The sequence below is a fragment of the Heterocephalus glaber genome, unplaced genomic scaffold, assembly GCF_053883595.1.
Source record: "Heterocephalus glaber isolate CG9 unplaced genomic scaffold, H.glaber_assembly_v1.0 deba00001457, whole genome shotgun sequence".
Classification (NCBI taxonomy): domain Eukaryota; kingdom Metazoa; phylum Chordata; class Mammalia; order Rodentia; family Bathyergidae; genus Heterocephalus; species Heterocephalus glaber.
In genome coordinates, this window is record NW_028258305.1 from 28,845,923 (window position 1) to 28,873,800 (window position 27,878).

The window sequence follows — 27,878 nt, forward strand, 5'->3', positions numbered from 1 at the left end:
CTACACACTTTTTAAAAAATAGTCATTTTGCCTAATTTTGGTTGCATTTTGTTCCAAATTCATTGTATATCTGTAATCAAAGGATTCAACAAATGGAATGCCAAAAATTAGCTTTTGAATTTTTTTTGGTGAATTGCAGTTATTAAAAACCAAGTTGACAATAGGAAGACATTGAAATCCTTATAAACACCAAGGAAGATATAACAAACTACAGTGAGCTCAATAATGCATAAGATTTAATTCTGAAATTTTGTAGTACACTTGGATATCTTATGACAGATCTTCTGATGATGTTCTTCATTTTAATTGGACATGTGTATTCTAGAATGGAATGAAATTGAGAAGGCCTTAATTTTTCAGCGTCTAAATTTGATAAAATAAAACAGTAGAGGAAGCTTATTTCCATTTTATGTTGTGAAGATATTTGTCAGAGTCACTCTGGAGGGGCCGGGATGTAGCTCAGTGGCACCACACCTGCCTGACAAGTGCAAGGTCCTGAGTTCAATCCCTGGTTCCATAAAAAAGAATTGTTTTTAAAGACACTGGAAAAGCTATAAACTAGAGAGCTAAAACATTTACAATTTCCAAATGAAAGAAATAGAATTGAGAAGAATTAAGAGTGTCTTCTCTTAGCAGAATTTGCTGCATTCTGTAGTTACTCTCACCTCTGTAGGAAAAGTATTTTCTCAAAAATATATATACTTAAAAGAACTCTTTAAGGCATGAAAATGAAACTTTGAAGATCAGTTTTATAAAAAGTTTGTAAAGTCTTTATTTTTAAAAATATTCTGTTCTTCGTAAAAATACCAGTAATGACATGGGAGTAGAGACTAATATATCCAAGAAGCTTGTCAGTATATGAATCCATACCACAGATAATTATTTTGCTTATTACTTTTAATGTTAAAATATTTTTAAAAGTTTGGTTTAAGTAAAAATACCCATAGCCCTTCTGTGCAGGGCTATGGGCAGCTACACTACCCACCTGGGATGCATGATCCCAAGCCTCCACTTCTTCCAGGACTCGCAGGGCTTCACCAAGGGCCTGGAGATCCATAGCCACAAGGTCTGCCAAGAAAAACCATGACACATCCCCCTTGCCCTGCACCCAGACCCTTCCGGCCCCTGTGAAGTGCCCCATAATGAGGTGCCCGGCACTTCAGCTTGCAAGAGTTGATGGGCAGCTGGCTAGCGCGCACAGGAAGGGACCCAGACCATGGATGTGTCTGTGGAGTAGCAGGTGGAGCAAACCTGTGTGCAGCTCAAAAGGAAAGAGTATAGATCTGAGCATCCTCTGCCCCCAAGGTCTACTGAGGACTCAGATTGGCTGCACAGCTACCGCAACCAGGTATGCCCACCCAGAAAGTCTAAAGGAGGGGAAAGCCAGAATCATCACCAAAGAGAAGGAGGAGAACTTAGGATGTTTGCTAGGCTTCTCATGGCCTGTGGCAATGCCTGCTTCACTGGCCAAAAAAGCTGCAGAACAAGATGTTGAAAAGAAAAAATAAAGCACCACTGATGCCTTGTAATAAAATGCTCAGAAAAATGAAAAGGAAAAAAAAAGGGCAGGAGAAAAAAGATGTAATTTTTAGGCCCACCATAATAAGCCAGTTTATAGGATAAGTATTTCAAAACTATATAATTTTATTTCTAGCATTCTCATTCTCAGCAGTGTTTTTGATTGGACTATAAATTATATGGTGACCCAATCCAGATGGCAAACTACATTTTGTATGTTTAAGACTATTACAGACTTCTGGGTTAAAATGGCAGGTGAAAATTTCGATAAAATATTTGCCCACCCCTCTGCTTATTTAAATGAGAAAAAAGAAAAAAATCTACTAGCAGCAACTAAGGGAAAGATAATTAATGAAATAATTTTTAAATTTTATTTTGTCCACAATGGAAAGAGAGTTGTAGAGCCATAGCCAGTAGAACAGTGTTTACTTACAATGTTTGAGATTGTATTTATGGTTATTGAAGCTGTGTGTGACACAGAAATATTACATCCAACCAAAAATGTCATTTTTGTACAAATATTTTAAATATGAAAAAGTTCATGTAACAGTTTACTAATAAGCTCATTGAAGGGAGTAAAATTTCTAATGAAATCCAGACATTTAAGAGATGAGCCAACTGAGGAACAAGGAAAGTCAAGGCAAAATGATTGGTGATTAGGATTGAATTAAATATACAATTAATTTTAAACAACTATTGGAATTACTGTTACATGACAGGATGTGAGTATTGGAAACCTGGACACTGGAAAGAATAACAAACAGAAAGTGTAAGGAAAGAAAATAGGAAGAAGGTATGCCCAATTCTGTTAAGTCCTCAGTCCCTCAGTTAAAGCTGGGCATGGCGAATATGCACTCGGGAGGCAGAGGCAGAAGGATCACAAGCCTAGCTACATACCAGGTTCAAGGCTGGCCTGGACTACATAGAAAGACCCTGTACCAAAAAGAAAATTAGAAAGTCTTCAACTTAATCTGGTTTTAAATATTTGCACAACAGAATATCTTCAAAGCCCTTCAAATCTGTGGGAAGAAATCCTGGGCCCATAAATCTGAATTTTAAACAATTTTTACCCGTTTTTCTACTAGAAGACAGGAAAAATAGGGTAGTTATTTTACTCAAAACAGCCAGTATTTTTAAATGAAATTTTTTTAATTTAAAAATAAATTTTTAGAGGACTGCGAAGATGTAAAAAATGAATGGTTTTTACTTGTTTGTTTGGAGCTGCTTCTATTTTAGAATCTTATCTCCTTAGTTACAAGCAAACCATTTGCAGGCAATTCAAAGCAATTAATAATTTGAAAGGTTTTACTATATGTTGATTCTTACGGGTCAAGTGATCACAATTTTAGGTGCTTCTGCATCAAAAACTGGAAGTGAGGCCAGCAACCTGTATTTTGTAGAAGTTTCTGATTGCTTCTCATATCCGCTTATTCCTAGTTCCTGGGTGATACTGCTCCTGTGTGCAGGCCTGGGGCCCACACCTTGAGAACCATGGCTGCAGGAAAGGGGACTGAAAAAGCAGCATGCCTGGAAGTAGTTGTCCTGCCTAGCGCTTCAAGGTCCTAGCAGGAATGGAAAGAAAATACTGGGTTCTGCAGAGCTCTTTAAAGGGCTCTGGTCCACTGGGTTTCCATCTATCTTCTCTCTAGATGTCTTAGATGACCTTGTAAATTATGACCACAAAGGAGCTGACAGTCAAGTGCTCACTCACTGTGTGCCAGGCAGGCCCTGCTCCACAAGCTTCCGTGTGTTGTTCCATCTGCTACCCTCTGAAGTGGGTGCACCCATTCACTCCCACAGGCGGCAGTGACCAGGCCACACACAGCTGTCAGACTCTGCCTCCTGTGTGCTCCACACCAATTCACCAGAAGTTTATTTCACACTCGCTTGGAAAATGACACTGCTTCGTTTGGAACTTTAAAAAAAAAAAAATAGTCTTTTCTACCTGTGTGAATTTTATTCCAACTTCTAAAATTATAAAGCAGGATTGAAAATTGTACCACAAAGTTGCAGGTGAAAATGGATAACAAAAACACATTTCCGCATCTGGACAAATTGGGCACCTACTTCATGCGTAGGGATTTTGTGTGTGTGGTATAAGGCAAAAGAAAGATTTGGGATTAGACAAAAGTCAAGTAAGTTATTATGTGGTTCCTGACATAAAAAACACTTGATTCCTTCATTGTCTATTTATTGTCCTTAGTCATTTTGCAAAAAGTATAGACATTGAGCTTAAATGGTTGCGTCCTGCCTTAGCATCCTAAAGCCAAGTGCATGAAGTTGAAACGTAAGTTGGGTGGGCTGTAGCTCAGTGGTAGAGCACTTGCCCAGCAGCATGAGGCCCTGAGTTCAATCCCCAGCACTGTAAAATAAACCAAAAACATGATAATAATAAAAAATAATTTCTGCCTAGGTTTTAAAGAATATTATCCTGTTACTTTTTCTAACAGTGTACTCTTCTGCTAATCTCACATAAGGATTAAAACTAGGAAAGAGGTAGCAACTGGTCTTTAGACTTCCCCAGGATTTTTTTGTTGTTTTTAAATTTCCTGCCAACAAATTTTGTATGGTGTTTTACAAAGATCATTCAGATTTTGTTGCATTTTACAAATTAGATACTACTCAAGATGAAAACTGAGTGAGGCATGGTGGCTCATGCCTATAATCCCCAGTACTCAGGAGGCAGAGGCAGGACAAGTCCAAGTTTGAAGCCAGCCTGGAGTAAACAGTGAGATCCTGTCTCAAGAAGACTGAGACATCTTCCTTTTGAATATCTAACATGATTTAGATGATGGGTGGGAAGTAAAAGAAGTAGGAAGTAGAAAGCACACTTAGAAAATGTGAGTGTTTTACTCTATGGTATTTTCTGAGAAGAAAATATTAAGAAAATTTACATTTAATAATCATTTAATTTTGTATAGTGATGATATTCATTGTGTTAATCATTGACTGTGTAGTCTTAAGACTTATCTAGACATTCTTCACCTTTTGAGTTCCCTTTAAAAATGCAAGGGTACCTTTGAATCTTCTCCCTTAAAAGCAAATTGGTCTAACGTGCAAAATTTTATATATAATTATACGAAAATTTCAGAATATAATTTTGTAAAAAGTGTTTCTACACAATGTATTTCTTCCTGGATCTGACAACTCTATACGTGTAATTTGTTTAGAGAACTGAGTTTTCTGGTTAATTTAAAATTTTGTTCACTTATGTCATATTTTATCATACTTGAAAAACCATTTTTCAAAGGACAGAATATAATGATTGTACCGTTTATCTTTAGTGATTCTGAAAGCATTTCAGATCTTATAATTTCATAGAAATAATATGAGCAACTCTAAATTTTATTTAATATGCAAAGATAATCCCATATACCTCAGTTTTCTCCTTATTTAGGTGGTAAATATTTGACTTTAATAGGATTCTCTGATTTCTCTATTTCAGAATTGCCACTGCCTTCAGAAAGTATTGATATTATTATTTCTGACATTCCATTTGGGAAAAAGTTTAAGTTAGGAAAAGACATCAAAACCATTCTACAAGAAATGGAAAGGTAAGTTGTTGAATTTTTTCTGTACTTTTTAGCTACTGAGCATTTAACCAAAATATATTACAGCTCTGAAGGTCTGATTCCGTTGTAGTAATTTCCTAGGTCATTCCTGAACTTAATTTTGTAAGGTTTTAAGTATGAAGTTTATAATGAAATAAGTATTATTATTTATCTTTATAAATTTCATACAGAATAGTTGTATTTTAGTCACAGGGCCAATTAACTTACATATCTGCTGCTAATCCTCACCAAAAAGCCTCCTTTGTGGATGATAAACTGAGGCCCAGAAAGATTGACTTCCTTATGTTCACACAGCTGCTAACCCCAAAGCAGAATTCTGCTACCTAAGGACCATTTGGTAACATAGAATGGACAGGACTGCCATTGGCTGTGAAATAGAAATGCAAAATATTGTTCATCTCTGAGTTCCTAATGTTGACCAAAGAGAATATAATTTAATGAAAATATTTATTTGAGAGGTTCAAACAGTGAAGCCTGAGTGTATATTTTTCTACTCATTTGAAATAATAAAAGAGTGAACCTAGAATGCATGTAAACTGAAAGGATGAGACCCAAAATGTATAAGAGATAATATGAAAAAGGAAGAAACTGTTCAAAAGGAAAGGGAAACTGTGAAGGGAGGGGGTCGATTAAAGAAGGAAAAAATGTAATCAGAGCTTTTGTAAATAAGGGGAGAGGGGAGGTTGAAGGGAGGAAAGGGGAATGGAGAAACAGAGGAATAGAGCTATATCATGTACAGGTACAAACCCCCTTTGATGAATGTGATCATTATGTATATTTAAATCGTACCAATAAAATTAATTAATTTTTTAAAAATGAAGGAATGGATGGGGGAAAAGAAATCAATTCATGTTAAATTGTCTCAGCGGGGCATTTGATAGGATCAGACAATATAAATGTTATGAACCTATTATGTGAATAATTTGCCATCACTTTTTTTTTTTTGGTATGGGGAATCAAACTCAGGTCCTTATGCTTGCGAGGCAGGCGGCGGAACCACTAAGCTAAATCCCCGGCCCCCCACCACTTTTTTTAATGAGCATATGTATTGGGTGGAGACAATTCAGCATCAAGGCTAACTAATATTCTGTGAGGAAATTTAAAGCATAGCTCAAAGTCTTAAGCCCAACTAAGAGCTATCTCACTGCATTTTGTGAACTAGGTGCTCCACGCTTCATTTTAAATTATTATAAAAGCCAATTTCACCCATCAGCTGGAGACTGGATAAAGAAAATGTGGGGTTTTTTTATAAAATGGAGTACTACTCAACCATAAAAAATGAGACATTAGAGACATTTATAGCTAAGTGGATGCACATTGAGGCGATACTCTTAAGTGAAATAAATAGCACACACATGTATAAATACCGAATAGTTTCTCTCGTGTGAGAAACTGAAAGTGTAAATAAGGACTAAATGTATAATAGGTACTGTGAAATAGGAAGAAAAGGGGCAAAGGGGAAGGAAGTGGGAGGGCTAGGGGAAAGGAAAGAAGGGAATGGGATTAATATGAGAAAATGGAAAAGTAGGAACAAAATCTTTGTAAATAGGGAGAAATGGAGGGGTTGAAGGGAGGGCTGGGCAAGGGTGAAAAATAAGAACCAAGAGAGATTATGTAAAGGTGCAAATTTCCAATGATGAATGTCATTATATTGTATACCTAAAATGTACCAATGATTAGAATGAATAATCAATAATGCAAAATAGGAAGAAAAGGTCCAAAGGGGTAGATGTAGTGGGAGGGGCAGGGGAAAGGAAAGAAGGGAAAGGAAAAATGATGAGAAATGGAAAAAATGGAAATAAAGTCTTTGTAAATAGGGAAGGGTGGAGGGGGTGAAGGGAGGGCTAGGAATGGGGAAAAAAGAAGAACCAAGATGCATCATGTAAAGGTACATTTCCCAATGAGAAATGTAATTGTGTTGTATACCTACAATGTACCAATAAAAGAATTTAACAAAAAAGCTAATTTCCCTGTTGCCAGTTACCTAACTTTTGTTATATTCCCCGAGACTTCTTATTTCTGGTTACTACCTGTAATTCAGACATCTCAACACATATCTCTTCTGCCCAACATTACCCTCCCCTTGAGAAGATTTTGCAAGCCTGACTTCATGTTAAAACCATTACAGGATCACTTTACAAAGTACTGACTCCCATTCCCCACCTCCCCCCCATCAAGACTCTTATATTTCAGTGATAAGGCAGCAGATCGGTATTTCTTAAAAACTCCCAGTGTAACTCTGTTGTGCCGCCAAAGTTAATAAACTCAACCTTTGAGCTTAACTAGGTAATTCACCATCTATACCATTAACCAGTTCATGGTGAGATACTAATATGTATGTGCATTGACATGCATTTAACCTGGAACTTTCCAGAGAGAAAATGACTCAACCTAACTTAAAATCTAGTGCTGCCTATTTTTGACCTTGCCACAATTCACTGGGCAGTAGATAGGCCTTTCAGCACTAGTAAAATTTTACCAGCCTGACTTTCTCCAGGCTGGTTTTGTTTTTGTCTGCAAGTAATTGAAAGCGAGACAGTGATAGATTTGTCTCCCCTCATACCTGCCAATAAATTTAAATATTTACCAGAGAGTCAGGAAGATGAATAGTCAAGAATTGCAGCAGTTAGACTACCTCTGTAAGACCAGTTCCAAGTGAATGTATTTGAACATAAGAGACTTCCTTTTCCTGTGACCAATCTTCTTTGCCTCCTGCCTCCAACCTTTATGACCTGATTTTCACTCTTTGTGGATTGAAGTTTTATAGATAATATAGCATGTTACAGTGGTTACGAGAACAGACTTTGGAGCCAGGCTGCCTGGGTTGCCATCTTGGCTCTATCAATTTAATAGTCCTTCATTCTTAGCCAGACTGATAATCTTTATTTTATTTCTTTTTCCTTAAAGTCTTTTATTGGTACATTTTAGGTATACAGTACGTTTATATTTATCATTGAGTGTTTGTACCTGAACATGATGTATCTTGGTTTTTATTTTTTCCCCTATTACCTGTGCACCCTTCACCCCCTCGACCTTTCTCTATTTACATAAACTTTGTTTCCATTTTTTTCTCTTTTCTCATAAATTTTCCTTTCCCTTCTTTCCTTTCCCCTGCCCCTCCCACCATCCCTACCCCTTTAGGCCTTTTCCTATTTTAAAGTAAAAATTATTCATTATTAATTCTCTTAATCCTTATGTACACTTTCAGTTTCTCACACTAGAGAAAGTATTTGGTATTTATATATGTGTGTCCTATTTATTTCACTTAAGAGGATGGCCTCAATATGCATCCATTTAGCTATAAATGACTCTAGTTTCTCCTTCTTTATGGATGAGTAATACTCCATTTTATTAAAAAAAAAAAAAAAACCCACATCTTCTTTATCCAGTTTCCAGTTGATGGCCACTTGGGCTGTTTCCAAGCTTTAGCTATTACAAGCTGTGCCACTATAAACATAGGTGCATATATGTCGCTGTGGTATGATTCTTTTAATTCTTTTGGGAAGATACCCAGTAGGAGAATAGCTGGGTCAAATGGGACCTCTAGCCATAGTTCTTTGAGGTATCTCCATACTGATTTCCATAGTGGTTGCACCAGTCTGCACTCCCACCAACCATGGAGAAGGGTTCCTTTCTCCCTACATGCCCACCAGCATTTGTTATTGGCTGATTTCTTGATAGCAGCCATTCTTTCTGGGGTGAAGTGGAATCTCAACTTTGTTTTCATTTGCATCTCTCGAATGACCAGTGATGTTGAACATTTTTTCATATGTTTATTTGGCATTTCTACTTCTTTGTCTGAGAAATGTCTTTTCATTTCAGATGCCCATTTCTGAATTGGGTCTTTGAATTTGGGAGGTCTGATTTTTTTTCAGTTCTTTATATATTCTAGATAGTAGTCCTTTGTCTAAGGTACATCTGCTAAAAAATTTTTCCCACATTGTAAGTTGTCTCTTAGCTCTGTTGGTGGTTTCCCTTGCAGTGCAGAAGCTTTTTAATAAGATGAGATCCCAGTTGTTGATTCTTTCTGCTAGTTCCCGTGCTACTGAGGTTTTGTTCATAAAGTCTTTTTCTATGCCAATGTCTTCAAGAGTTCTACCTAACTTATCTTCCAGCAAGTTTATTGTTTCTGTCTTAATATTTAATCTTTAATCCACTTTGATCTTAGTTTAGTACACGGTGATAGGTATGGGTCTGGTTTTAATCTTTGGCAGGTTGAGATCCAGTTTTTCTAACACCATTTATTAAATAGGCTATCTTTCCTCCAATGAGGGTGGTTGGCTCCTTTGTCAAAGATGAGGTGGCTGAGTATGTCTGGAGTTGTTTCTGCATCTTCTAATCTATTCCACTGATCCTCAGGTCTGTTTCTTTGCCAGTACCATGCTGTTTTTATCACAGTAGCTTTGTAGTATAGTTTCAAGTTGGGGATTGTGATGCTCTCAGCCATGTCTCTGTTGCCCAGAATTGTTTTTGCTATTCTAGGTCTCTTCTGGTTCCAAATGAATTTTTGGATTGTTTCCTTTAGTACTGTGAAGTATATTGTTGGAATTTCAATTGGCATTGCATTAAATCTATATAGTAGTTTTGGAAGTATGGCCACTTTCACTATATTGATCTTCCTACCCAGGAGCAAGGGATGCCTTTCCATTTTCTTATATCCTCCTTGATCTCCTTTTTCAGAGTGCTGTAGTTTTCATTGTAGAGGTCCATTGCTTCCTTTGTTAAATTGATTCCTAGATATTTCATTTTTTTGGATGCTATTCTAAAAGGAATTGTTTCCCTAATTTCTCTCTCAGTGCAGACTGATAATCTTTAAATCATAACACCTACCTTGTAGCATTGTTCAGAAGATTCAGTAAATTTAAAGTTCTTGAAACAGTACTGGGCACGTAGAAAATACGCAGTATATCAGTGCTTACCTGAGTTTTTAGCGTAAACCTCTTCAAATCCTTTTGAGAACTAGGTGAGGATATATATAAGTATCTAAGTAAACATAACTTCTCTCCCAATGATTTACTGACAGTTAAAGGCACTAGCTAGAAGTTGAAAGAGATGGAGAATTGTGTTAGTAGAAATAAGGAAAAATACAAGAGGTCAATAAACGTGTTCATAATAGGCAGTAGAGATACTTGGTTCTGTGGATTTTTTTTTCCCCATTAACTTTATTGGTACATTTTAGGTATACAATACAGTTACATTCATCATTGGGATCTTGTACCATTACATGAGTCTCTTGGTTCTTATTTTTTTCCCCTTCCCTTGCCCTCCCTTCACCCCCTCCACCCTTCCCTATTTGCAAAGACCTTGTTTCCATTTTTTTCCTCTTCTCATATTTTTTCCTTTCCCTTTTTTCCCTTCCCCTACCCCTCCCAATTACCCTGCTCTTTTAGACCTTTTCTTCCTATTACACAATATCAGTTATACATTTTTTTAAATTACAATATTAAGATCTAGGAGACATTACAACAGATTTTACAGAATTTAAAAGGATATAAAAAGCATATTACAAAAATCTTTTTGGAAATAAATTTGACAACTTCTAGGAAGTAACTTAGAAGACAAATTAATGAAACTAACTCTGGAGGAAATATAAAATTTGAATAGCACCTATTAAAGAAAGGATATTCCTAGCTTGGAAACCTACCTATATGACAACAGCAGGCTCATAAACATTTTAACTGATAAATTCTATCAAACAATTAAAGCAGAAAAAAGAAGGAACACTTCTCCCCTCATTTTAGGAACTCAACATTGTACTAATCCTAAAACTGGATAAAGATAATAGAAGAAAAAAGTATGAACATAGATAGAAATTTGTTTAACAAAACAAACTATTAGAAGTCAGATCTGGCAGTATGTAGAAAGTGGTTTTGTTACAGGGATGGCATTGTTGGCTCAGCATTGGAAGATCCACCCCCAAAAGTCATCATTTTAACAAAGGAAAGGAGAAAGCCATATGATCCTGTCACTAGTTGGAGAAAGAGTATTGGACTAAATTCTACAGCTGTTCATGGTAAAAGCTATCAGGAGACTAGAAGTAGAACAGAACCTTCTCAACTGATCAAAGACATGTACTCCATACTTCCAACAAAAACTCCTTCTATGAATGGAGACGATACAATGCTTTCTCCCTAAAGTGGGGAACAAGGGCATGTATGCCTACTCTTCATCTGTCCATTAGACTTTGAAACATAGGTCTAAACCAAAATAGTCTGGCGATAAAATTACATAACTAGGGTAGGATTGGCACGGCAGAAGCAAAATCTTTATATGTAGATGAAATGATCATCTACAGAGAAAATACTAAGAAATCTCTAGGAGTCCCTAGAACTTGTACTTGAATTTAGCAGGATTAAAAAACACAAAGTATATATAAAAATTCAGGTCTGTGTATACTTGCTATAAATGAAGAATTGGATATTGAAATTTAAAAGTTATGTAGGAGTACAAAGGACCCAGAAAAGCCAAAAACAGTATTGGAAGATGTTTAGCACCCAATTTTAAGACTTCTTCTAAAGCTATAGTAATCAAGGCAATGTTGGTGTAAGGAAAGACATATAGATCATTTGAATAAAACAGAGAATCTAGGAATAGAACCACACATATATGGTCCACTGAGTTTTGAAAGATTATTTAACATTAGCATTTTATAGAATATAAACTCGATTCAAGAGCCGAGGAAGAGATAGTGTCTTCAGCAAATGGCACTAGAACACCTGGTATCCGTATATAAAAAATTAACCTCAACCCTTTTTTTCCATACATGAAAATAACTTGAAGGGATCTATGAACCTAAATAAAAAAGCCTAAAAGTGTAAAACTTTAAGAAATTATAAGGGAAAATATTTATGAATTCAGGGTGGGCAAGAACTACCTAGGATACAAAAACATGTTGTATAAAAGAAAAAAAATTAATGAGATTCCATCAAAATTTAGAACTTTAAATGACATCATTAAAATGAAAAGTAGTCCTTAAACAGACCATATTTACAATGCATATAACCTATGACCAGAATATATAAAGAATTCTTAGAGCTCATTAATAGACAACCCAATTAAAATGTAGACATAAGAAGATGATAAATAGCCAGTATAGCACAAGGAATGGTGTGCAACTCTAGAATCAGAAAAATACTAATCAGTACAATAATAAGATTGAAATATACACTCATTAGAGAGATAAAGTCAAAAGTTTTAAAAGCCTTGTCATGACTTTTTCTTTTTGTTGGATTCCCCCTCTTTGCGTTTAATTTGTCACGCCCAATGGATTCATTCTGCTGTGTTTCCTGGGGTTGTGATCCTCATTGTCTTTTCCTAGGGTATTGTCTAAAATTTTTTGGAGTGCCAGTTTGGTATTCATGAAGTTCCTGAGGTGCTCTTTATCATGAAAGTATCTCATTCTCCATCAATTTTGAAAGATAGTTTTGCAGGGTACATCAATCTGGGTTGGAGGCTGTTTTCCTTTCGGGCTTGAAATACATCACTCCAAGCTCTTCTTGCCTTGAGGGTTTGCATTGAGAAGTCTGCTGTGATTCTGATGGGCTTTCCTTTGTATGTGATTTGTTTCTTTTCTCTCACTGCTTGTAGAACTTTGTTCTTCTGTTGGATTTCTGGAATCCTAACTATTATATGCCTATGTGTAAATTTTTCTTTTAATTAAGGCTAGCTGGAGTCCTATATGCCTCCCTTATCTGTATGTCAAGTTCTTTCCCCCTCCTTGGGAAGTTTTCTGCCATCACTTCTGTGAAGAGTTTTCTTAATGTCATCTTCACTCTCTCCTCCTTCTTCATTGACTCCCATCAGTCTTACGTTATTCTTCTTTGCATCATCTAGCAGCTGCTGGATTGATTTCTCATGTTCCCTTGCAATTTTAAAGCAATTTTTCTTTTCCTCCTCACTAATTGCAATCTTATCTTCTATATGTGAAATTGTGTCCTCACATTGGTTCATTCTGCTGTGTAGACTTTCAATGGAGTTTTTCATCTCTTGGAAATCTGTTTGTATCTGTTTTATGGATTCCATTTGTTTCCTATGTTGGAATTCCATCATGTTCCTCAGATCCTCTATTTTTTTATCTGCGTCCTCTCTAGATTTACTAATCATGTCTTGCACCATGAGCAAAATCTTTGCTGTTATCTGAGTAATTATTTCTGATTTCATTTTTCCCAGATCCTCTTTTGTTGCCAGTTCAGAGAGTCCAGGTGGTTGACTATCAGATTGTTCCATCTCATTTCCCTTTGGGGTTGCTGTAGGTGATGTGGAAGTCTTGTTTTTGAGGCTTGTTTATGTGTCTTCTCATTTCCGCGGTGGGGGAGGGGTGCTTCTGGCACCCACGCGGCTCAACTTCTGTGCCCTAGGAGCTTGGGATGGCAGCAGGGTAGCTTCCTTCTGGGTGCTGGGACCAGCTGAGCTTCACTGCCCTAGGAGCCTGGGATGGAGGCAGGGAGCTTCCTTCCGGGTGCTGGGACCGGCTCACCTTGTTGGCCCTAGGAGCCTGGGATGGAGGCAGGGGAGCTTCCTTCGGGGTGCTGGGACCGGCTCACCTTCTTGTCCCTAGGAGCCTGAGATGGCAGCGGGGGAGCTTCCTTCCGGGTGCTCGGTTCTGTGGATTTTTCAAGAACATGGAATCAGATTTAAAGATCATCAGATAAGTAATTATTTTGGTGGCATGAGCTATGTACTCTCAACTTCATTATTTCCTCTTCTGATTTATTTAAAGATTAACCGTTTCATGGGTACAGAGCCTTGTGAGGAACTGACAGAAGTACAGTATTTGAGCTTCCCTCTCAGACATAGCCATGTAAAACACATAAGCAGAAATGGGAATTCAACTTGCTCAACATAAGGGAAGGAGAAAGTGCTGTATGCTATAAAGGCTTGGTGTGGTTCCAGAGAAGAAGCACGATTTCACTGAAGTTTAGAGAGAATTTTAACAGGGAGACCACTTCATGTTTCCTATGTACAGATGTTCACTAAGCATTCTCGAGTGAATAGTGGAGCCTAGTGTGTGTTCAGGGCACTGAGGACACCAGGCTGCCCGAGCAGAGGATTTGTAGTAGGTGGTTAAAACAGTCAAGACCTGATGTGCTCCATGGCACATGATTTAGGGTAATTTGTGTCATCTGCGCCTCATCTGGTCCTGCAGGTTTACATGCAGAAGGGAAATATCTTTTATACTGTTTGATTCAGTTTCAACAGATTGCCTACAAATTTTTTTTCAAGAAATAATATCATTATTGTGAAACACCCATACACTAGTGTTGAGAGAAAGACAGCTTGGAAAATGTTACTTTATAATTTCTGAATAGCTTTTTTAGCAAGAAATTATGTGTATACATACATGGAAAGATACCTAGAAGGATATTGATCAAAAATGTTTATCTTTGAATAGCAGGACTTAAATACTGCAGTATTTTCTCAATTATTTGAAAACATTTCTAGTAAATTGGTGAATGTCAGGCCGGGGATTTAGCTTAGTGGTTTTGCTGCCTGCTGCACAAGCGCAAGAACCCGAGTTCGATCCCCAGTACCAAAAAAAAAAAAAAAAAAAATTTGTGAATGTCTTGCTAGTCATCTTACCTTGTACATAATATGAATAGATACATATTTTCAATTGTACATAAATGCAATCATCCTTAATGTACTGTACTATAACCTGCTTTTTTCCCCCTCAGTAATATGTCATGCGTCTTCTTTATGATCGGTTTTACTGCACATTATAATTTTCAGTGATTTTCATAGTATTACACTGTTATGTAACCAGTACTTACAGTTGGACATGTAGGTAATTCTCAATTTTTTACTGTAAAGAGGTACAATGCAACAAAAAGAAAACAATGCCCTGAACATCTGTGCTGCACAGTTTTGAAACTTCTATGTCCAAATTGTTTAAAACCACAGTACTTCAGTGTTTCATCTGCAAAATGACAATGTTAAGTGAGTTTACTTGAAAGAACAATTTAGGGGCTAAATGATAAATAATACAAAGCATCTAATAGTGCCTGCCACATAGTAAGTGCTCAGTAAATACTAGCTGCCATCATTATTATTCTTCTTCTCCTGCTATTATGTCTTGTTAGGATAATTTCTTAGACGTGAGATTGCTGGGTCAAAGTTTATATTTTTTGATACATTACTGCTAAACTACTGTCCCAAAAGTGTTATACCAATTTCCATTTTCAAGAGTACTCATCTTTTCATAATCTTACCTTCCTCAGTAACAGTCTTTTTATTTTTGTTTATACAATAAAGATGGAGGTTATATCTCATTTATTATTATATTTCTTCTATGTGTTTATGCATACTGGTATATTTTATTGTTTCCACTCCATGGAAACATCTGTCCTCTGCCCTCCTCATCTCAGTGGAAGGGATTTCTCTCCTCTAGCCAGGTTCCTCTCTCATTTCCCTCCTCCAGGATCGCACTCCACCCACTTCTCACTCTTATCCTCAGCCTTTCCAAAAGATTCAGTCAGCCTCCTCCACATGCGCTGGCGGTGTTTGCATATTCTGTGCGCTGCAGATACAGCAGTGTGGGAAGGCAGATAGATCATTAAGGAGCAGACACACAGGATCATTGCAGATTGTGATTGGTACAGTGCAGGCAAGAAAATACGATGTTTTGCCAGCAAGTGAGAGAAAAGAAATGGCACCTTAGGTAGGCAGTCAGGACAGACCTCTCCACGAAGATGATATTTGAACTCTGGAACCTGAAAGTTACGAAAGCACACAAGGGAATAAGTGTTGAATGCAGAGAAAACAGCAAGACCAGGGCCTGTCCCAAGGCAAGTTTGAGCACCTGAAGGAAGGTCCCTGAGCAAAGGGCAGTAGGCAGGTATGAGGCTGGACAGGTAGGTGAGGTCAGATGATGTAGGAGTCTCCTGAGCACCATAGGAAGGGGTTTAGAGCTTATTTGAAGTACAGTAAGACAATTGCAGAGTCAGTAGAGTTTCCGTCTGTCTTCTGTGTGGGACCTGGGAATGGAGAGTAAAAAGGGAACCAGGCATGGAAGCAAGACCTGTCTATCATTAAATGATTGCTGCAGCCCAAGCAAAGTATGGATGAAATAGACGAATATGTGATACAGTTTGGAGATGGACTTGTCTGAGTCACTCATGGATTGGATGAGCAAAAGCTACCAAGCTTTCCCTTTAACTCTTGGTCCCCTAGCTGTCATCCTGTTTCCTTATTTATACAACTGAATTTAAATCATGGAAGTTTGAGGTCCTAAACTTGGAGACATGAATATTGTCTATAATTATCTTATTCCTGTTTTTGTTTCTGAACACTAATGTATATTTTGTCACTTCTTCTCCATTGCCCAGTAAAACCTTAGCACTCACAGGACTGTAGGATTTTCCTCTCCATTTCCACACAAGTGCTCCCCAACTTTGGTTGAGTGAGTAAATGAATTCTCAGAAAGCTGACATCTCAGGATCTGCCCTGGTTTGTCTGATCTTCCCTTTCCCATCCCTGTTGTGTCCTAACTCTTATCCGGTGACTTTCCTCTGCCATCAGCCTCCTGCCTACTTGAATATGCTGATTCTGTAGGCTTCTGTCACTTGCCTTTCTCTAGAATCATTTATTAGAATGTGACTACAAATTACTTTGAGGCTTGCTTTTTAAGTAGAGTAAAAATAGATAATTAAAGCAGATTTGTACTAGAGATTTCATAATTACTATAATGAATATGCATTATGGAAGATACTACCTAATTATCAAAAAATACTTGTATTTAAATAGATAAAATTAAATTTCAAATTAAAGACAACTGTTTTAAATAAAGCAAGATTGTTTGTTGTCTAAAAGGAAAGATGTATTCAACCCAATTACCACTTTTTGTCCCAGAGTGCTGCATGTTGGTGGAACCATTGTATTGTTGCTGAGCAAAGATCATCACAGGCTCCTTAAAGATTGTGGAGGGAGCCACATGCCTTTGGATTCCAAGGGCACCCATGCCAATGAACCTGGAATTAAGAAGTGCTTGAATCCTGAAGAAAAAACTGACACATCAGAGAGAGTGACATCTTCGTATGAAGCTGGTAACCGGGAGTGTTCAGACAAAATGTTGCCATTTGGCTCTTTGGTGCCAGTAGAATGCTACGAAGTTAGCCTGGGAAAAACAAATGCATTCATATGTAAATATAAGAAGTCATCAGCTTCTGGACCATAGTGGACTTGCTGCCCTAAGCAAGTGCAACTGCTCAGAAGTCAGCTGTGCAGGAACCCTGTCAGCTGCAGGATTCATTAGGGCACCAGAGTTCCAAAGCATCATTCTCCTGAAGACAAGACGTGCTGATTGACACGCCGCTTAGTACTGTACTCTAAAGTGCTTAGTATTCATGAGAAAGAACAGCTGATGAGTACTTTGAAAGGACTCTGAAGTTCTGTCAGACTGTGGAAAGACCAGTTCCGCCATGCACTGTATCTGAGCAGAAACTCCAGCTTCCAAGTAAAAGCGTCCAGGGGTTCCAGGGTTCACCTGAGTGGATGATAGGTATTTTACCTATCATATTTTTAGAAATGTGGAAATCTTTATATGTAACTTCTTTTGATATTAAACTTGATTTTGTGAACCTATCATTTTCTTCTCCATTAAAATGAAAATAATTTTTATTTGAAAGTCATTTTATATGACATGTTATATAAAACATCAGTGGGAATAATAACAGTATGAATAAAACCAGTATCTTTCAGCATGATGGAAAGTGAAATTTGCAATTTTTTTCCCAAAAAGCATTGATTGTCCCCTTACCCTCATTTGAAGAAATTCAATGTTTCCTATGTTCACTGCTTGAGAAAAACAAAAACTTGGTTAAAGTGTGTTTTGATTTAATTTTTTTTCAATACCCTGATACAGTGGCTCAAGTTTTTGACTAATTTAGTACCACTTGAGCAGTCTTCCTATGTTTGGGAAATTTCCTGCCCTGTGACTCTTATCTCTCCAAAGCAGAAGCCCCAAACTTTGCTTTCCAACCAGAGTCTGGTCTTTATCCTACCCCTGGAATCAAGGTACATCCACCTGTACGAGTTTTGGCATTTTTGCCTGGCAGTAACAGCAGCAAAGTCACCAGGACACTCCTGTACTGGAGTTGCAGCAGTGCTCCTGGCTGGGTAGCCTCTACACTTGGCTCTCTGGCTTTCCTAGAGAATGCTGAGAGCTACCTCCAAAACTTAAGTACAAGCTAGAATTTTAATATAGAGATAGATATTCTGAGGGGTTTCAGGCAGCAAGCCCCCAGAAATGAGAATTTCTCATTGATTATCAGGCCTAGTTGGGTTAAAAACAGGCTACAGCTAGAATTATAGAAAGCTTATGACATGAGATGGTGATGAGACAATCTGTTATCCCTGCGCGCTCCCAATGCTATAGGAAGTATCCAGAACCTAAGGAATACAAGCACTGTGGAGTGGACTGCTTTAGCTGAAGAATTTTACAGCTCAGAGAAAAGAGAAAGATTCCTCCAGCCCTTAACTCCTTTAGTTAACGCAGTGATCTCAGCTATGAGCAGTTTTGCCGCCTCCTCCACCACCACCACCACCCCGGGACATGTGGCAATGTCTACAGATATTTTTGGCTGCTATAACTTGGAAAGAAGAAAGAGAACTGAAGTCTAGTGAATAAAGACCAAGAATGCCATTAAACATTCCACAATGCACGGGACAGACCCTGACAACACAATTAATCCAACATTAATTCAACAGTGCCCCAGTTGAGGAACATTGGCTCAAGGCATAGTAGGAGATGCCAGGCATTTCCTATGACTGCCAAGTGAACCTCTTACTTCTGGTAGCCATCAGACTGGGAGAGCTGAAAAAAATATTCCAGAGTTTGGTCCTGTGAATACTGAGTAAATATGTATCAGTTGAGTTCACAGCCTAGCTAGGTCTCCTAGGTGCAAATTAGTGTTGAATAAGGAAAATGAAGACCTTGAGAATTAGAATGGGAACACAAGTGACTTAAATATCTCAAGCCCCACTTAGCTTCCTGGACCAGCAAAAGCAGCTCTACCTCTTTGGCTGATGAAGCTCTTGTAGAATATCCTGACAGCCTGGATTGCCCTGCTAGGGGAAACCAGTTTCTTTCATATATTTCATGGCTCATTGCTTCTAGGATTAACTAAAATCACATCTTAGCAGATTTAGGGCCAGGGAAGGAAAAGGCTTGCACATTGGAATTCCAAACATTGCTAATTGCTAAAACAAAAATCCTAGCAAATATGAGGGGCTGGATTATGTCACAACAGGGAAAGATATGCACTTAGCAAAGATACTGGGTTGGATGTGCGCAGATGAGCAACTGGGAAGGGTTCTAACAATTTAACCAGTTGACTGAAACCTGGACTCATTGGTGGCCCATAATACCTTCAAGCTGAATATCAGAACTCTGTAGATATACAGACAAAGAAATCCAAAAGACTTAGAGAGGTGGGCATATTGGAATAGATTTATGATACCCATCCTCTGTTCCCCAAGGTCCCAAATGGCATGCTCTTCACCCCAGCATTGAGAAATGCATGGAGAGTGGGGGAAACTGCTCCCAGGCTGGGGAGCCAGGAAGGACACTGCAATTGCAGTGGGACTCCTGGTCTCAGTAGGGAAGACACAATCCCAGAGATAGAGAGACAGAGAGGACATACAGACAGAGTTAGAGACAGAGAGAGGCCAAGAATCAGCATGCAAAGGCTGAGACCCCCCCCCCAAAAAAAAAAACGTGGAGACAATTGGGCAGCTAGGCCAAAGTGGTATCTGAAAGGTCTAACTAATATACATTGAAAGGATCACTGTGACTCCTGCACTGCAAATTGTTTATAGGGAGGAAAAGGGAGAAATAGAGAAACCAGCTGGAAGCATTTTGCAGTAATTCGGGCAAGAGAAAATGATAGCTCACCCCTGCATGACAGAAGGAGGTGTATAGGTTCTGGATATATTTTGAAAGTAGAACCAGCAGCGCCTGCTGATGTGTTGAATGTGTGGTATGATACTGAGGAAACAAATGACTTGCAAAAAATTTGCCCAAGCACCAGGAATAACGGATTTGTTGGTGAAGGATAAGAAGTTCAGTTTTAGACTTGATAGTCTAGACAGTCTAATTTTGACTTGTCTAGTTGAGACGGTCTAAACTAGCAAATCTAGACTTGCTGGCCTGACAGCTTTAAACTTACTAATTTTGAATCATGCATTAAACAAAAGTGATCTCAAGCAGGCAAATGAATATGTGCATCTTCACTTTAAAGGTCTGCTCTGGAGATATAAATAAGTATTTAGGCTGCATGAAACTCACTGACATCACCAAAAACTAAGTACAGTATAGGGGGAAATGGAACAGAATCAAAGCTAAGCCCTGGATTCCTCCAGCATCAAGAGGTTGAAAGAAAAGAAGGAATTTTTTGCAGAGGAGACTTAGAGGGAGCACCCAGGGAGCTAGGAAGAAAACCAAGAGTGTGGTTGCCTGGAAGCAGGTAAACAAAGTGTTTGGAGGAGGGTAATAAAGCAACCCTACAAATGCTGCTGACCTCCCAGTACGAAGAGGAGTGGAAACTGGCCATTGGGTTTACCACTAGAGTTTGTTAGTGACTGGAACAGTGAAAGCTTTGGTGAGAGGAGCAAAACAAAACCAGATTGCAATCGCCTTTGAAAACAGGGAAAGAGCTGGAGTTAGTGAGCACAGACAACCCTTATAGCTAGTTTTGTGTGCAAGAGGAGCAAAGAAATAGGAGTGGTAGATTGGTAGGGGATGTGGTATCAAGAGAATGATTTTTTAATTGGGGGAAACAGCAAGCATAGATGTGAAAGAGGTGTGTCAGGAGAGATGAAAATTTGATGAAGTCGAAAAAACTGATAAAAATGAGGGAAATGTTAGAGCAATGTTCTTGAATAAGAGGATGGAATGCAGTCCACAAGTGAAGGAATTAGCTTTAGGTAGGAGCATGAATAATTATCCATAGTTATGGCTAGAAAGGCAGCAGACAGACATTTCTATGATAATATGATAAATGTGCTCCTGAAATTTCTTTTATTCTCAAACTCATGCTCTTAGAAATACTTGGCCTGGGCAGAACATCCCAGAGCTTTCCAACTTCAAAACCTGAGCAACAAAAAACAAGCTTACTAAACATAAAAGTGCAAAGCCGGTCAGGGTGGCATGTACCTGCAGCCCCAGCTACTTGGGAATCTGGGGCATGGCTTCAAGAGCCAGAGTTTGAGGGCAGCCTGAGCAATATAGTGATGCCTTGTCTCTAAAGAAGAAAAGAAACAGTATATTAGCACAGTTAAAAAGACGTATCAATCATATTCCTAATAAATACATCAGTAAATAAGGGACTTTGCAAGGATGGTGGAATATACCTGTAATCCCAGCACACTGGGAGGTTAAGGTAGAAGGATCATAAATTCAAGCCCAATCTGGGCTACCTAATGAATTATAAAGACCCTGTCTCAAAATTAAAAATTTTTAAAAGGGCTGAGTATATAGTTCAGTGCAAAGGCCCTAGGTTCAACCCCCAGCACACACGCACAAAAAATAAATAAACGAAGGACTTCACCTTTCCAGGAAAAGGACAAAGGCATGATGATAGAATTGGGCGTAAGGAAGGGTAGAAGCTGCTGAGTTCAAAACAAGCATTTTCAAGCAGAAACTGGCAAAACTGAACCAAGAACATGTGATGTGGGCTTGCCGAAAAAGTATTTTGTTCTGTGCTTGCTCGTTCAGCTCCTTCCATTGGTCCCTTTCATAGTCAGCTGGTCTTATCTGGTGACACCAAACATTAATATGCTAAGAGGCAAAAGTCACTATGAACCAACCTAATTTGCATATATGGTGACATCATCCCCCTACTTAGCTGATACTTGCGTTAGAGCCCATTATAGAACACGCACTGCAGGAGAACCGACTGTCTGTGGAAGCAGATGCTGGACAGTGGGCGCATGTGGCAGACTGCAGTAGACTGTGGAAATTTTCTTCTGCTTCAATGTTCTTGGTGAAAAAACTAACTGATAACTTACCCAGTCCCTGAGTTTATACCTGAAGTAGTCCCCGAGTCTATACCTGAAGTAGTCCCCCTCAGCAATTGCAGAATCCCCATAATGGCTTTCTGACCCACCAAATAAGGCTGTCCATTAACAGAAGGGCCAAGTTCACACCCCTTAGGCATCCTCCCCTACCAGAATAGCCAAACAGAAGCAACACTGTATCATGGTAGGAGCCACAGACACCAGTGCCACAAAGAAAGGCACAGATTGCTTGGTGGAACTCTGGCGTCTGAAGGCAGCACATACCACTTTTGAGTTTACTGCTCTGATTCATTTTAATGGAGGCCTGGGCAAGACAGGACTTTCAGACTGCCCCTCAAATCCCTGTGAGTAGCTCTCATTGATGCCCTCATGACCCAGGAAGTCTAATGGTGCTCTGAGCACCTGTGGCAGACACGAAAGTTGTGTGGAGCCTGTGACAAACCCCAATAGAAGGAGCACAGCTGCAGCCTGGTAGCTTCTGGAGCAAAGCTAAGCTCTCTTATGAAGGTAATTATTCTCCTTTTGGACATAACTCTTGGTTTGCCACTGGGGATTGACTGCAGGACCCTAGGAGAGTTGTGACTTAAGCTGCCCATCTTGAAGTAGGGGTGGCCTGATCCACCACGCTCCGAGGTCTGTGGGCCCAACCCAGCAGCATGCACACATCAGATGGAAGTGGTATTTGTCATCACTGAGCTCCACGTGGCTCACTCTGCCCGCTGCCACCGGTCCCTCCCAGCTGTGGTCTCAGGAGGAATTCCCAGTGAGCAGTTCGACAAGGGGGAAGAAAGGTCAACTCTGGCTCACAGATGGCTCTGCCAGTGTGGTTGGTACAGACTGGAATTGATTGCAGGGACCTTTCAGTCCCACTCCGATGAGGCACAGCAGGAAAAGGAAGCCCTCTTGAAACAACTTGGACTGGTCCTCTAGGTATACTTTGCGCAGGAGAAGTGGCCTGAGGGACACATCCTCATTCTGTAAGAGGTAGTGATAAGTGGGAGAGGACATGAAAAAAGAATGTGGATGGGCATCTCAGAACAGGACCTTGTATGGAAGAATACTTGTGTCCCACTGGAAAGGTCACAAGAGGCCCCATCATAGAGGGAAGCTCTCAGTATCCATGGGAAAAGTGCCTGCCCTGTGCCCTGTGGATGGCAATCTACTCCTTCCCCAGCCTCCCTGGTACGTGCTCAGTAGCTACAGTTCCAGAGTTGGAGACAATGCGCTGGACCAAGAGGGACTCCTCACCAAGGCAGTTGACGCAACTGTCACTGCTGTTTAAGTTTTGGCAGTGGTGAGTGGACAAACCTGACACTTGTTGTGACACTTCAGATGGGAGGGGAGTTACCTTAAAGACCCTTTCTTTAGGGAGATGACAGTGATTAGTCTTCACTGGAATAACTATCTGTTCTGAATTTGGCTTCTCAGTGCCATCAACACTTTCCATGGATGTCCTAAATTGCCTTTTTCACCACCATTTATTTCCATGCAATAATGCTTCTTCCCAAAGAGCTTGTTACACAACGATGAGAGTGTAACAGCAGACACTCGTGGGATTTCTTGTCTGATCATGTACCCCATCCCCTGAGACAGAAGGCCTCTGGTGTAGTGGGTGATGACCCATTAAACACTTGGTGATTGTTCCAGCAGGGGACTGAACTCCTTCAAAGGGTGAGATGTGTATGCTACGAACCAGCAACCAATAGGTGGTGCTGCTTCTCACATAGTCAGAGTAAAGAGACCAGAGATGGTAGTGAGAGGCGCCTGTTATCAAATTGCTCCTAATTACCCTATTAAAATCTTTGCATCTCATCACTGAAGCACCTGGGATTTCTGGTTTAGAGATCATAATGCCTCTTGTTCCAGGTGGGACTGCAGTGCTGTCCCCTATTGCAGGACATACCCGTACCTTCCCTTGGTCTCCTATCATTTTATAGAAAGATCAGTTACATTATAGCAATAATTACACCATCGCCATCATCACCACCCTCAGACCATAGGTTTTCTTTCTTTTATGGCAACCATGAGAAAGGAGCCTTTTCAGTGGGGAAATACTTAAGCATCTTGATGCCAGGCAGTCTGGATTTGATCTTCCAATTCTTTACAGGAATTGTCTAGAAAGCCAGTTTCCCTGTAGCTGGGAAACTGGAGGACCTCAGGACCTTGGGACCCATGAAATGTTGTGGTCTTCCCGCCAAGTGAAGGGGAGAGGCAAAAAAAAAACTACTGGTTCTATGGACATCTGAGTTTGAATAGACCCAGTCCCTCTTCCTGAGAGAAGGGGTACCCCCAAATTCCTATCTTCCCACTATTCATGTAATCCACTATGAGCACCCCAGGTCATTCAGGGCAGCCCTGTTTTTACAAAATAGTTCCCAAAGGGGATTTCTTCTGTCAGCAGACATAACAATGAAGCCATTGGATTAGGAGGTGTTTGGATTCCTGATTCCACTGGACAGAGGGGCACAAAGTTAACGATATGGGTTTAGGCATTTGTTGCTAGCAAACATCAGGGATATGTATGTTTAGGACCCAGGAGTCAAACCTAGGCTTCCACCAAGACCAGAGCTGAGACAAAGATTGCCTTACAGATAATTTAGTCTGGGGTGGGAGTGGGGCTGGATGGAATAAAGGAGGGAAAGAGCAAAAGTTAATTTAAGGATACACTATTGAGCTGACACCACTGTGGGAACCAGGTCTGATCCTGCAAGACTCTTCTGAAGAGCTTTATAAAATACACCCCAGAATTGTCAATAAATGGGCAAAAAAGAGGGTGTCCAGCAGCTTCCATCCCCCATTGGTCAAGTAGAATGATTTTCAACTCCCTCCCACTTTTAATATTTCACCTCCATAATTTGATACATAATTTTCAAAATGACAAATGGAACTAGAGGAGGAAAGGAGACCACTCAGAAATTGTGCTGCTGATGTGGATATACTACCCTTGTCAAAGGGAGAGAGGATGAGCAGGTTCCTTTTTGTTTTTTTCCCCAGTACCAGGCACTGACCCTGGGGCCTTTGCACTGAGCTACATCTCCAGTCCTTTTTAAATTATTTTTTTATTCTGAGACAGCATCTTGTTAAATGGCTAAGTGGCCCAGGACAGGTCTCAAACTTGTGATCTTCCTCCCTCAAACTCCAAGAGTGCTGGGATTGTAGGCATGGCCACCAGGCCCAGCTATGAACAGGTTCCTATTCATATGAAGAATAATTGTGTCATGTCACTTTGGAAGTTTAAATTTGGAGTAAGAATAGATGTTTATAGACCTCCAAAAGTTGCATTACAATGGCTGATTACCATATTTTCAGGCTACCCAGCACATTTTAACAATTTCCCAACATTTGGGGGATTTTCCACCTCTCCAAGGCAGAAATCCAAACACCAGCTTTCCCAATCTAGTTAAGATAGAGGCTAAGCCAGACCTGACAAATGGTCACCTGATTCCCTTAAGGGTGCTAAGTTGGGGAACACACACCATAGATCCTCTTCTCTGGGAGGGTGGCAACCAAGCATCTGGCCTCAGGGGCCAGCCCCAATGGTACAAGCTGCAGTGTGGGCAGTAGAGGCTGTAGCACGTCCTTCAGGCACTCCTGTCTATGGTTTGGGTGATGCTCCTGGGTGCACAGCTCCCAAGACAGATGTTCTGGCCCTCGTCAACATCCTAATATACCTTTTAAAATAAACTCCCTTTTCTGCTAAACTACCTAAAGTGGATTCGTTGATTGTAGTTTGGACCCCTGTCCCATACACTGAAATTACAGGAACATGCCCCTGTCCCACAGGCACGGTATATCTCATTCAAAGTACAGTGACTTCATAGCTTTTGCAGTTCTCTCTTTTTACACATTTTCCAGGTGTCAATTTTACCATTCTTTGCTGCTACTCCTCTTATTTTAATGATTTGGGCCTCTTAAGGATTTTGAAGAGAGTCTTTTTCATCATGTACCTAAGTCTTACTTGCATCTTTAGCAGAAAAGAAAAATGCATGTCAGTAGATAGCTTTGTGTGTGTAAGGAAGACACAGCAAATGGCAGGTAAAGAAATGTGTTTCTTCATTGACTTGAGTGGTGTTGATCATAAGGGGCAGCATTTCTGATAATTTCCATGTACTTTGCAGAATTAAATCATGGTTTTATTTTCTGCTAAATGTCTTAAATAGCAAATGTATGTGACAATAGTGGTTTTTGAAATTTCTCTAAAATTTGAGGATAACTTCTAGCTGAAGTACATGATAGAATGTTTTTCTCTTCCAGTACAAGGCTCAGGGTGTGACACACAAGAACAATTAATGTCTCTTAAACTAAATTAAACTGGGTCTTTTTGGAGGCAAACAAATACCTGTGGATCTGAGAACAATGAATCAAGGATCCACTCAAGAAGGCATGCAAGAGACAGTTAGCTGTCAGGGGAGGCAGGGACATCCAACGTAACCTAGAAAGCTGAGTTTGAAAAAAACTGCTCACTTAGATATTAGACAAATGTGAGTGTTCAGGAAGCTAAGCAAGAAGCATTTGCAGTAAAATAGGTGAGATGGAAAGTCTTAACAGAGAAATCTTGCTAATTAAAAAAATCTCAAGTGAACATTTTCATGGATGTTTATATTTCCCACTGTGAGTATAAAGGAGGACTTTCAAATTTCATTTTCATTCAATCATTCATTTTCTCCTTCATTCATTCAACTAACTGGTATTTATAGACTCCTGGATTTGCACTAAACTCATGCTTCTCAGTTCTCCGGAAGGAAGCTAGGCAGGGCTAGGAGGGCATCCACTAGAAAGCTGGTGGAGGAACGGGAATGTCCCTGACCTTCAGAAGTGGAGAGGCTGAGCCACTCTCTGAAAAATCCTGACAGAGAAAGATGCAAGGGTGCAGTAAAACCTTTGAGAGGAGATTAAAGAGACAACGGAAAGTGTGTCTCAGTTCTTGAAGAAAAAGTCATGGCAATGACAAGTCAATACATTTCATTTATAACCATCAATGTTAATGGTCTCAATTCACCAATCAAAAGAAATAGACTGGCAGAATGGGTCAAGAAGCAAAATCCAACAATATGCTGCATACAAGAAACACACTTCATTCAAAAGGAAACTCATAGACTGAAAGTTTAAGGGTGGAAAACAATACTCCATGTGATGGGAACCCAAAAAAAAGCAGGAGTAGCTATCCTCTTTGCAGATCAAGTAGATTTCAAACCAACAGTGATTAAGAGAGACAAAGAAGGACACTACATTCTTGTAAAGGGAAGAATCCAAGAGGAAGAGATGACAATCATAAATATCTATGCACCAAACACTAGTGCACCCAACTATATAAAACAAATACTAACGGACATGAAAAGTCATATATGCACTAATACAATTTGTAGTAGGGGACCTCAACGCCCCACTGTCACAAATAGATAGATCAACTAGACTAAAACTAAGTAAGGAAATACTAGAACTCAATCGAACTCTTGAACAAATGAACTTAACAGATGTTTACAGAGCCTTCCACCCCACAAAATCAGAATACACATTCTTCTCAGCTGCACATGGGTCATTCTCCAAAATAGACCACATACTCACACATAGAACATGTTTAAGTAAGTGCAAAGGAATTGAAGTTATCCCCTGTATATTATCAGACCATAGTGCAATGAAATTGGAGATCCATAGCAAAAGAAACTCAAAAAATTTCATAAACACATGGAAATTGAACAACACACTTCTGAATAACCAATGGGTCACAGAGGAAATTAAAGAAGAAATCAGACAGTTCCTTCAATTAAATGACAA

General features: G+C 39.4%; 1 protein-coding gene across 4 annotated transcripts in view; it reads left to right on the forward strand.

Annotated features, from left to right (window-relative positions):
* The window catches only part of Thumpd2 (THUMP domain 2 tRNA and snRNA guanosine methyltransferase), a 49,277-nt gene extending 31,608 nt beyond the window's left edge, over nucleotides 1-17,669 (forward strand). For 2 of the 4 annotated variants that reach the window (XM_004839341.4, XM_021253765.2), the window contains exons 9-10: nucleotides 4,964-5,072; nucleotides 16,938-17,669. In XM_004839341.4, coding sequence (XP_004839398.1) covers nucleotides 4,964-5,072; nucleotides 16,938-17,262 — 434 coding nt within the window. In that variant the 3' untranslated portion in view covers nucleotides 17,263-17,669. Of the gene's footprint in view, nucleotides 1-4,963; nucleotides 5,073-13,647 lie in introns of all 4 variants that reach the window. The other 2 variants (XM_021253766.2, XM_087216459.1) reach the window with 2 other exon arrangements.
* Nucleotides 17,670-27,878: the final 10,209 nt, after the last annotated feature.